This window comes from Hyperolius riggenbachi, chromosome 5 (genome assembly GCF_040937935.1).
Source record: "Hyperolius riggenbachi isolate aHypRig1 chromosome 5, aHypRig1.pri, whole genome shotgun sequence".
In the NCBI taxonomy this organism is placed as follows: Eukaryota; Metazoa; Chordata; class Amphibia; order Anura; family Hyperoliidae; genus Hyperolius; species Hyperolius riggenbachi.
This window is the reverse complement of record NC_090650.1, coordinates 443,662,919-443,675,504: the sequence shown is the minus strand read 5'-3', so window position 1 is coordinate 443,675,504 and position 12,586 is coordinate 443,662,919. Positions and strand designations below refer to the sequence as shown.

At 49.7% G+C, this 12,586-nt stretch overlaps 1 protein-coding gene across 2 annotated transcripts in view; it reads left to right on the top strand.

Moving 5' to 3' along the window:
* Window positions 1–12,586, top strand: part of LOC137519254 (ubiquitin carboxyl-terminal hydrolase CYLD-like) — a 152,565-nt gene that overhangs the window by 90,196 nt on the left and 49,783 nt on the right. For both annotated transcript variants that reach the window (XM_068238130.1, XM_068238129.1), the window contains exon 12: window positions 11,047–11,155. In XM_068238130.1, the coding sequence (XP_068094231.1) occupies window positions 11,047–11,155 (109 nt within the window). The remainder of the gene's footprint in view (window positions 1–11,046; window positions 11,156–12,586) is intronic.

The following is a 12,586-nucleotide window of genomic DNA, read 5'->3' as shown; positions in this document are numbered from 1 at the left end:
TGTCCCTAAGTGATCTTTGCCAATCCTCCAGTGCTGGAAATGGGGATGACACGACTGGAAAAGGGGAAAATTTGGGTGATCTCCCTGTCACAATCTGGAATGGAGAGAACCCAGATGAGGAATTCTTCAAATTATTCTGTGCAAATTCCGCGAAGGGCAAAAACCTCACCCAGTCAGTCTGTGCTTCCGCAACGTAACATCTTAGGAATTGTTCCAAAGACTGATTGATACGTTCCGTCTGCCCATTTGTCTGTGGGTGGTAGCCCGACGAAAAAGACAACTTCATGCCCATCTGGCGACAAAATGCCCTCCAGAAACCAGAGACAAATTGGACTCCCCTATCCGACACAATGTCTTCCGGAATGCCATGCAACCGGAAGACGTGAAGGATGAACAACTCGGCCAGTTCCTGAGCCGAGGGGAGTCCTTTCAGGGGCACAAAATGGGCCATCTTGCTAAAACGGTCGACTACCACCCAAATGACCGACATTCCTTCAGACCTGGGCAATTCTCCCACAAAATCCATGGACAAGTGGGTCCATGGCTCACTCGGGGTGGGCAAAGGCTGCAGCTTACCTACAGATGCCAGCCGGGAGGGTTTACTCCTGGCACAGACCGCACACTCCCTGACGTACTCTTTGCAATCTGTTGCCAAAGAAGGCCACCAAGCACACCTGGCAATCAGATCCTGTGTTCTAGCCGCTCCCGGATGACCAGCATTCTTATGGGCGTGAAAGAGGTGCAGGATTTGTAAACGAAAGGGCAAAGGGATGAACATAACCCCTTCGGGTTTTCCCTCAGGAACGTCCTGCTGAAATGGACCCAAAACCTCCGTCCAATCCTCCCAAGTCTCTGTTGCGGCTAACACTAGTTCCCGCGGGATGATAGACTCAGGAGCGGGTGGCTGTGCCGTTTCTGGTTCAAAACACCTGGAGAGGGCATCTGCCTTGACGTTTTTGCTGCCTGGGGTGTACGTGATTATAAATCTAAACCTTGTAAAAAACAAAGACCATCGGGCCTGACGGGGACTCAATCTCTTCGCCCCCTCGATGTATTCCAAGTTCTTATGGTCGGTGTAAACTGTGATTGTGTGTTCTGCCCCCTCTAACCAGTGGCGCCACTCCTCAAATGCCAACTTAATAGCCAGAAGTTCCCGATTGCCTATATCATAATTTTTCTCTGCAGGTGAAAACCTGCGGGAAAAATAAGCACATGGGTGTAATCTGCCCTGCAACCCAGACCGTTGCGACAGCACCGCCCCCACCCCAACTTCTGAGGCATCAACTTCCACAATGAAGGGAAAGGACGTGTCAACATGCCTCAAAATTGGTGCTGAGCAAAATAATCTCTTCAATAAAGCAAATGCCGTCACGGCTTCAGGAGACCAGTGGTTGGTATCCGCCCCTTTTTTTGTGAGACTGGTAAGGGGGGCGACTAAAGTGGAGTATCCCTTGATGAACCTCCTGTAATAGTTCGCGAACCCCAAAAACCTCTGCAGGGCCTTCAACCCCACTGGCTGTGGCCACTCCAGCACGGCTGTGACCTTGGCAGGATCCATTGAGAGGCCCGAGGTGGAAATTACGTATCCCAGAAACGTGACCGTGGTCACTTCAAATATACATTTTTCCACCTTTGCGTAGAGCCTGTTCTGTCTTAATTTGTTTAGGACAAATTTTACATGAACCCTGTGTTCGGCGAGGTTATTGGAATAAATCAGTATGTCATCGAGGTATATCAATACGAATCTACCCAAAACCTCCCGGAATACCTCATTGATTAATTCTTGGAAGACGGCTGGCGCATTGCACAACCCGAAGGGCATCACTAGGTACTCGTAATGCCCGTCGGGTGTGTTGAAGGCCGTCTTCCACTCATCACCCTCTCTGATGCGGATTAGATTGTACGCCCCCCTCAGATCCAATTTAGAGAAGATCTTTGCGGCTGTGATTTGCGTAAATAAATCGTCTATCAAGGGTAACGGATAGCGATTTTTTATCGTGATCTTATTGAGGCCCCGATAATCAATGCAAGGTCGGAGACCCCCGTCTTTCTTTTTAACGAAAAAGAAACCGGCCCCAGCAGGCGACCGGGAGGGCCGGATGAACCCCTTGGCTAAGTTATCACGAATGTATTCCTGCATAGCCATCTTCTCTGGACCGGACAAGTTATACAGATGACCCCTAGGAGGCATACAACCAGCACGGAGATCAATGGGGCAATCGAACGGGCGATGAGGGGGTAACTGATCAGCAGACTTAGGACAAAATACATCAGAGAATTCTGCATACTCTTCGGGAACCCCCTCCACAAGAATCTTGGTCCGACCCAATGTCACCTTCCCTAAACACCGTTGGTGACAATGATCGGACCATCTGGTTACCTGACCCGTAGCCCAGTCTATGTGCGGAGAATGGATTTGCAGCCACGGCATGCCTAGGATAATAGTCGAGGTAGACATGCGTAACACAAAAAATCGTAACTGCTCCCCATGCAGTACCCCTATGACGACCTTCACCTCCGGGGTCTGTGACAGGGGGCGATCCCGTTGCAGAGGGGAATCGTCCACTGCCGTGACCTGAATGGGGGGACTCACTGGAGTGAGGGGAATACCCAACTCCTGAGCGAATTCAAGATCCATAAAATTAGCCGCCGAGCCAGAATCAACAAACGCTTCAGTGGCTACAGACTTATTCTCCCTTGTGATAGTACAGGGGAGAAGCAATTTTTTCTCTTTAAGAGGTGAAATTTGTGTGCCTAGGGTGTCACCCTCCACTACTCCTAGGCAAAGTCGTTTTCCCGACTTGGTAGGGCAGTTTCGCACCCTATGCCCTGCTGCTGCGCAATACAGGCACAGCTGTTCCGTCATTCTCCGCCGTCGCTCCACCTGGGTCAACCTCGAACGACCAATCTGCATTGGTTCGGGCGGAGGCAAGACCGGAGAGGGTGAGACAGGCGGAGAAGGTGTCACTAGGGGTGTAGCGGACGGTGCCGCATAAGATGTCACCCTGTCGTGGTGAGTACCCCTAACTAGTGTTGGGCGAACATCTAGATGTTCGGGTTCGGGCCGAACAGGCCGAACATGGCCGCGATGTTCGGGTGTTCGACCCGAACTCCGAACATAATGGAAGTCAATGGGGACCCGAACTTTTGTGGTTTGTAAAGCCTCCTTACATGCTACATACCCCAAATTTACAGGGTATGTGCACCTTGGGAGTGGGTACAAGAGGAAAAAAAAATTTAGCAAAAAGAGCTTATAGTTTTTGAGAAAATCGATTTTAAAGTTTCAAAGGGAAAACTGTCTTTTAAATGCGGGAAATGTCTGTTTTCTTTGCACAGGTAACATGCTTTTTGTCGGCATGCAGTCATAAATGTAATACATATAAGAGGTTCCAGGAAAAGGGACCGGTAATGCTAACCCAGCAGCAGCACACGTGATGGAACAGGAGGAGGGTGGCGCAGGAGGAGAAGGCCACGCTTTGAGACACAACAACCCAGGCCTTGCATGAGGACAAGAAGCGTGCGGATAGCATGCTTTGTACCACCATGCAGTCATAAATGTAATAAAGATAAGTGGTTCAATAAACAGGGACCACGCGGCAACGCTAACCCAGCAGCAGCACACGTGATGGAACAGGAGGAGGCGCAGGAGGAGAAGGCCACGCTTTGTGAGACACAACAACCCAGGCCTTGCATGAGGACAAAAAGCGTGCGGATAGCATGCTTTGTACCGCCATGTAGTCATAAATGTAATAAAGATAAGAGGTTCAATAAACAGGGACCACGCGGCAACGCTAACCCAGCAGCAGCAGCAGCACACGTGATGGAACAGGAGGAGGCGCAGGAGGAGAAGGCCACGCTTTGTGAGACACAACAACCCAGGCCTTGCATGAGGACAAAAAGCGTGCGGATAGCATGCTTTGTACCGCCATGTAGTCATAAATGTAATAAAGATAAGAGGTTCAATAAACAGGGACCACGCGGCAACGGTAACCCAGCAGCAGCAGCAGCAGCAGCAGCACACGTGATGGAACAGGAGGAGGCGCAGGAGGAGAAGGCCACGCTTTGTGAGACACAACAACCCAGGCCTTGCATGAGGACAAAAAGCGTGCGGATAGCATGCTTTGTACCGCCATGTAGTCATAAATGTAATAAAGATAAGAGGTTCCATAAACAGGGACCGGCAACGGTAACCCAGCAGCAGCAGCAGCAGCAGCAGCAGCAGCACACGTGATGGAACAGGAGGAGGCGCAGGAGGAGAAGGCCACGCTTTGTGAGACACAACAACCCAGGCCTTGCATGAGGACAAAAAGCGTGCGGATATAGCAGCAATGCTTTTTGCCGCCATGCAGTCATAAATGTAATACAGATGAGAGGTTCAATAAACAGGGACCGGAAACGCTAAACCATCCCAGATGTTCATCGGTCATGTTACTTGGTTGGGGTCCAGGAGTGTTGCGTAGTCGTTTCCAATCCAGGATTGATTCATTTTAATTTGAGTCAGACGGTCTGCATTTTCTGTGGAGAGGCGGATACGCCGATCTGTGATGATGCCTCCGGCAGCACTGAAACAGCGTTCCGACATAACGCTGGCTGCCGGGCAAGCCAGCACCTCTATTGCGTACATTGCCAGTTCGTGCCAGGTGTCTAGCTTCATGCCCGGTTTCAGGTCCAGCGGTGCCAGCCACAAATCCGTCTGTTCCTTTATTCCCCTCCAAATTTCCTCCCCTGTGTGCTGCTTATCCCCAAGGCAGATCAGCTTCAGCAACGCTTGCTGACGCATGCCAACAGCTGTGCTGCACTGCTTCCACGATCCTACTGCTGCTGGTGCTGGGTTAGCATTTCCGGATGAGGTACAGCTTTGAGATGCGTTGGAGGAGAAGGAGTCAGAGAGGTAGGTGCTGCTGTTGTTATCCAGCTGTTTGCGGCGTGGGCAACACCCGCGCCGTAGCAGGTGAGGAATCGCTGCCAGGCTCCACAAGGTTCACCCAGTGCGCGGTAAGGGAGATGTATCGACCCTGGCCGAACGCACTCGTCCAGGTGTCAGTGGTGAGGTGAACCTTGCAGGCAACGGCATTCTTCAAGCTTCGGGTTATTTAGCTGACCACGTGCTCATGCAACTCAGGCACTGCAGAGCGCGCAAAGTGGTAGCGGCTGGGAACAACGTAACGTGGGATGGCCACTGACATCATGCCCTTGAAGCTGTTTGTCTCCACCACTCGATATGGCAGCATTTCGCAGGCCAGAAGCTTGGCTATGCTGGCTGGCTGTTACTGCCACGGCCCGGGGGTCATTTGCTGGCAATTTCCTCTTGTGCTCAAACATCTCAGAGACAGACAACTCAACCGTAGCGCTGCACACCGAAGGGCTGTTGGTTGTTGTGTTTGATGAACACTGGGAGACCTCAAGAGCACTAGTCCGGAAAGTGACAGTGTCAGCATCGTCTGATGTTTGTGAATGTTGTGAACCACGCAATGGCTGGGCTACTGCTGCTGCTGAGGCGGGTCTGGTGGTGAGTCTGGTGAACCCAAGGGAGGCAGTGTTGCTGGTGGTACCCTGTCCTGCCGCGTTTGCCCACAGAGTGGGATGTTTGGATAGAATGTGGCGGCTCATGCTGGTGGTGGAGAGGTTGTTAATACTTTTCCCCCTGCTCAGGCGGGTCTTGCACACCTTGCAAATCGCCATGGTAACATCCTCAGTGCAGTCTTCAAAGAAAGCCCAGACTTTAACTGGCTGAGGACTCGGACCTCGTGCGTGATGTGCTGGTGCTGCTTAACCCACTGCTGGACGCTTGAGAGGTCATCCAAGTAATTATCTGGTCCTGTTCTTTTGGATCTGTGAGGGTTGTTGTCCTGGACAACATGGGCAGTATTGAGTGGGTTTTCTTGGGTGCTCCCCTGTGGCCTGTACGTGAACCGTCAGGGGAAACACCTCTTCCCTTGCCCCTCCCTCTTTCACCGGATTTCTTCCTCATTTCACTTATCCTTAAAGTACACGCTGACTGGCAGCAGTACAGTGGCAGTACAGAAATGCTATACAGTGGTGGGTGAGCGGTGTACCACTATTGTCAGCAGTGACACAGAGCACAATGCTATACAGTGGCGGGTGAGCGGTGTACTACTGTTCCCAGCAGACACAGAGTGGAAGTAAACACAATGCTATATAGTCTGGCTGAGCGAGCGGTGTACTACTGTTCCCAGCAGAATCAGAGTGGCAGTAAACAATGGTATATAGTCTGGCTGAGCGGTGTACACAGAGTGTCAGTAAACAATGGTATATAGTCTGGCTGAGCGAGCGGTGTACTACTGTTCCCAGCAGAATCAGAGTGGCAGTAAACAATGGTATATAGTCTGGCTGAGCGGTGTACACAGAGTGTCAGTAAACAATGGTATATAGTCTGGCTGAGCGGTGTACACACAATGCTATATAGTCTGCTATATAGTGTCAGTAAACAATGGTATATAGTCTGGCTGAGCGAGCGGTGTACTACTGTTCCCAGCAGAATCAGAGTGGCAGTAAACAATGGTATATAGTCTGGCTGAGCGGTGTACACAGAGTGTCAGTAAACAATGGTATATAGTCTGGCTGAGCGAGCGGTGTACTACTGTTCCCAGCAGAATCAGAGTGGCAGTAAACAATGGTATATAGTCTGGCTGAGCGGTGTACACAGAGTGTCAGTAAACAATGGTATATAGTCTGGCTGAGCGAGCGGTGTACTACTGTTCCCAGCAGAATCAGAGTGGCAGTAAACAATGGTATAGCTGAGCGGTGTACACAGAGTGTCAGTAAACAATGGTATATAGTCTGGCTGAGCGGTGTACACACAATGCTATATAGTCTGCTATATAGTGTCAGTAAACAATGGTATATAGTCTGGCTGAGCGAGCGGTGTACTACTGTTCCCAGCAGAATCAGAGTGGCAGTAAACAATGGTATATAGTCTGGCTGAGCGGTGTACACAGAGTTTCAGTAAACAATGGTATATAGTCTGGCTGAGCGGTGTACACAGAGTGTCAGTAAACAATGGTATATAGTCTGGCTGAGCGGTGTACACAGAGTGGCAGTAAACACAATGCTATATAGTCTGGCTGAGCGAGCGGTGTACTACTGTTCCCAGCAGAATCAGAGTGGCAGTAAACAATGGTATATAGTCTGGCTGAGCGGTGTACACAGAGTGTCAGTAAACAATGGTATATAGTCTGGCTGAGCGGTGTACACAGAGTGTCAGTAAACAATGGTATATAGTCTGGCTGAGCGGTGTACACAGAGTGGCAGTAAACACAATGCTATATACTCTGGCTGAGCGAGCGGTGTACTACTGTTCCCAGCAGACACAGAACAGTGAACAGAATGCTATATAGTGTGGCTGAGCGAGCGGTGTACCACTATTCCCAGCAGACACAGAACAGTGAACAGAATGCTATATAGTGTGGCTGAGCGGGCGGTGTACCACTATTCCCAGCAGACACAGAACAGTGAACAGAATGCTATATAGTGTGGATGAGCGAGCGGTGTACCACTATTCCCAGCAGACACAGAACAGTAAACAGAATGCTATATAGTGTGGCTGAGCGAGCGGTGTACCACTATTCCCAGCAGACACAGAACAGTGAACAGAATGCTATATAGTGTGGCTGAGCGAGCGGTGTACCACTATTCCCAGCAGACACAGAACAGTGCACAGAATGCTATATAGTGTGGCTGAGCGAGCGGTGTACCACTATTCCCAGCAGACACAGAACAGTAAACAGAATGCTATATAGTGTGGCTGAGCGAGCGGTGTACCACTATTCCCAGCAGACACAGAACAGTAAACAGAATGCTATATAGTGTGGCTGAGCGAGCGGTGTACCACTATTCCAAGCAGACACAGAACAGTGAACAGAATGCTATATAGTGTGGCTGAGCGAGCGGTGTACCACTATTCCCAGCAGACACAGAGTGGCAGTAAACAGAATGCTATATAGTGTGGCTGAGCGAGGTACACAGAGTGGCAGTAAACAGAATGCTATATAGTGTGGCTGAGCAAGCGGTGTACTACTATTCCCAGCAGACACAGAGTGGCAGTAAACAGAATGCTATATAGTGTGGCTGAGCGAGGTACACAGAGTGGCAGTAAACAGAATGCTATATAGTGTGGCTGAGCAAGCGGTGTACTACTGTTCCCAGCAGTGACACAATGACAGGGGGGACCCTGGCTAGCGTGGCTGGAGCGCGAACTACCCTGCCTGCCTACCCAAAGCTAAACCCACAGACAAATGGCGGAGATATGACGTGGTTCGGGTATTTATTTACCCGAACCACGTGACCGTTCGGCCAATCAGAGCGCGTTCGGGTCCGAACCACGTGACCCGTTCGGCCAATCACAGCGCTAGCCGAACGTTCGGGGAACGTTCGGCCATGCGCTCTTAGTTCGGCCATATGGCCGAACGGTTTGGCCGAGCACCGTCAGGTGTTCGGCCGAACTCGAACATCACCCGAACAGGGTGATGTTCTGCAGAACCCGAACAGTGGCGAACACTGTTCGCCCAACACTACCCCTAACCTGCTTCTGATGGCGTAACCTACAATCAACTCGAATGGCCGATGATATGGCCTCATCGACTGTCTTGGGTACGGGTATAGTCAACATTAGATCAGAGACTTCCTCCGACAACCCAGACAGGAAGTAATCCATCAGAGCAAAGTTATCGAATCTAGCGGTGACTGACCACCTACGGAACTCTGCCGCATAATCCTCGACCGAGCCTCTGCCTTGCCGCAAAAGTTTGAGCTTCCGCTCAGAGGACGCGGCGAGGTCAGGGTCGTCATAAATTATGGCCATGGCCTTAAAGAATTCCTCCACCGAGGTCAGGGCAATATTGGTAGGAGGCAGGTTGTATGCCCAAGACTGGGAGTCCCCAGTCAGCAAAGTTTTAATAAAGATGACCCGTTGGGTCTCCGTCCCCGAGGATCGGGGTCTCAAGTCAAAATACGACAACACTCTACTCCTGAAATTCCGGAAGTCAGACTTGTGGCCGGAAAACTTATCAGGTACAGGCATACGTATATCAGTACTAGGAGAGGATCGCACTGAATCAACTGACGTCTGGAGGGTTTGCACAGAGCCTGACAGGACATTAATCATAGTCTTGTGGCTACCCAGCACTTGGTTGATGTTTTCCACCGAAGTGGCAAGTGCGCCCAGACGGTCAGTGTGTGCGTCCATTTGCATTTTTGGTCTGGCGTTCTGTAACGATCGGTGGGCGCAGAGAGTATCTGATTACCGGTGATCTGCAGTATCACCGGAAATACAGATATATACCAGATTATAAGTGATCTGCAGTCTCACCGTTAATCCGATATACAAACTAACCTCTGTTCACCCGAGTAGAGCGTTGTGTTTGGTGCAACAGTAATACAGAGGACAAGCCTCAGTGCAGCAAGGAGTACTGCACAGATACCTTCCACAGGTCTAAGCTCTCCAAAACGGGAGGAGTCAGACTAACAGTGGGAAGGAAAGTCTGAAAGTGACACTCAGACGCAAGTGTCACTAACGGGACAAGGAACCGCCTCCAATCGTGAGGTCGGTTCTCGAGGTCGGGCAAGCCAAGTCGTAAACACACAGACAGATAAGGTACAAGATCAGCAGACAAAAGGCAGAGTCAAAGTACAGGCAGGGTTCGGCAACGGGGTATCAGATATATCGGGGTACAGAATCAGGAGGCAGAAACAGAGTCTAGGAGCGAGCCGGGGTTCGGCAACGGAGTATCAGAAATAACGAGGTACAAGATCAAAGTTCAGAAGAGTAGTCAAGGCAGGCAAGAAGTCATAACAGATAATCACAATCAAACTAGTACTTTAAGCTATCAACGGAATCTAGCTTAGTGTAGGATTACAGCTCCAGCTGGTCCCGGCACACTAACGGATCTGACTACGGATCTGGGTGCTCCCACATGTGTGATCGCACGCCAGACAAAGAGCAAGTGAACAACCAGCAGTATATATACTCTAGGACCTTTCCAGGACCTCCCTAATTGCTGGTCCAATGGGAGCAGTGGAATTTGTCAGCTGACCCAGCTGGTCAGCCGACACCCTTCTAACTGCTATTTAAACTCTGCCTCTGTGCTCGCGCGCGTGTAAGTCTGAGTCTTGGTGGACTACCAGTCCCAGCCACACCAGTACTGTCATGCAATGTATCTAATGCGGGGGCCGCCTCTGATGCGGATTCCGCCGTTACCAATGCGGATTCCACCGCTCTGCCCATGCGGCATGCGGCGGTTTCTTCGCGTTGTGCCGCCATGTCAGACGCGGAAACAGCCGCCTCCCTCTGAGTGCTAGCGGCGGCTTTTCCGCGTTTCCTCACAGGGACCAAGAGGACTGTCCCGCGGCCCAACTGCAAATGTCCCACAGACCACCAGTGGGCTGCGGACCACAGGTTGGGGACCCCATAGGGGAAAGACTTGCAGCCTACAGACAGTTTTCAAAGTGTTATACACACCAGTTTCCCTCCACCCACATAATGTTCAGTACTTGAAAACAAAGCCCACATTGGCAAAAATGAAATACCTTTTCACAAACTCCAAACTGCTTATCAATGTTACCAGCAGTTTGCCTTGGAAACAAGGTGCAAAAATCCAGCACACTCTTACATCATCTCAGTAGGCGGGTCCTGGATGACCTTCCCCAGACTTCTGGGCTGCTCCCTCTATCTGAGCTTTTTAGGGGGGTTGAAGCCAGCAGGCCCAACCCTCTGCTCAACTAACCATGTGACTCAGCAAAAGTAGATCTAGAGGAAAGAAGGGAGGGTGGGTTTGGATGAGTGGAGCAGAGGAAGGACGGGTTTGGATGGGCGGAGCAGAGGATAGATGGGAGGACAAGTTTGGATGGGTGGAGCAGAGGAAAGGTGGGAAGGTGGGAGGGTGGGTTAGGATGGGCGGAGCAGAGGAAAGATTGCCGGGTTTGGATGGGTGAAGTAGCGTCGCATAAATCGATGTATGGGTTTACTTGTCTGTATCTCAGTCTTACCCTTTGATAGTAATCACAGGACTTATTATTTTCCCGCTACAGGTCCCGTCTTGTTTCATTATCCAGATGCCGAGATTCGGTAAAGAGTACAAGATGTTCAGTAAAATACTTCCCTCCCTGGAGCTGGATATAACCGATCTGCTGCTGGATAGTGAGTTACCGACCAATGCTGAAGGATAACTGTAATCACACACCTCAGCCAAGTTCTCTCTCTGTTTCCTTCTGATAAATCTTGAAGTTTTTTTCCTCCAGTCCCTGCTGATAAAATATTCCATAATCATGGAGTTCTATCAGCTGTCATTAGTTATCGGTGATAGTTACTACAGTTAGACTGCTGCAAAGCTGTGATTTATAGCCCTGGATTATTTCACTGAGAGGAAAAGAGCACAGACTAGTTCTATGTAGGATTGGGACTGTAACGTGGCATAACGTGCGTTACCATAGCAATGCACATATTACCCCGGTAACACGCCTGGTGCTAATAGTGGAACAGGAGCTGCTTTCCTGTTGTTAATGATAGTAAAATTGCTGTGCGCCATGCAGCAATATTACCAACGTTTCCGTACATCAGTACCTATATTATTACATCATATGCTGGTATTCTTATTCCTGCCCTGTACATCTGTTTTTGAGCCTTTAGACCAGTGATGGCTAACCTTGCACTCCAGGGCTGGATTCACAAAGCAATGGTAACTCATAGCATGGTGGCGCTAGCGTTTTGCGCACGTTATAACGCGCATAACGTTTTTCACGCACAATCGGGAATTTTTGAGTGCAATCATGAATTTTCACATGAAAACGTACGCATTCTCACATGAAAAATTGCGATTGCACATGAAAACGTTACGCGCATTGTAACGCACGCAAAACTCTAGTGCGACCGTGCTTTGAGTTAGCACGGCTTTGTGAATCAAGGCCCAGCTGTGACAAAACTACAAATCCCATCACGCCTCTGCCTCCCTGAGTTATGCTTAGAGCTGTCAGAGTACTGCAATGCCTCATGGGACTTGTAGTTCCACCACAGCTGGAGTGCCAAGGTTAGCCATCACTGCTTAAAGCCCCATCTACACCATAACATTTTTTGTCCAATTCAATTCAATTCGATTTATTGATTCAATTCAATCCGACATGTCCGATCTGGATTTGATTCAATTTGCCATTGCAAAACAATGGCAAATTGAATCGAATCCCGATTGGACATGTCGGATTGAATCGAATCAATGAATCGAATCGGACAAAAAATTGTATGGTGTAGATGGGGCTTTAGACTGATATATAAGGAATGCAATCTTTTTGGGCTCTATTAAAGCGGACCTGAACTCAGAACTTCCTCTCTGCTCTAAAGATAAGCAACAGCATAATAACCTTTACAGAAAAACATTTCTTTGTTACAGCTGATACAAAGCCTGCAATAAATCTGCAGTGTGTCTACTTCCTGCTTTCATGGAAGCAGGCATATTGTTAACATCATTTGTTGACCAGTAAGCTCAGGAGCTAACACAGCTGAAGGGATCAAACTACAACTTGTGAATAGTCACAGATGAGGGAGAATAAGACGTACCTGTCCTCCAGCCCTCTGATA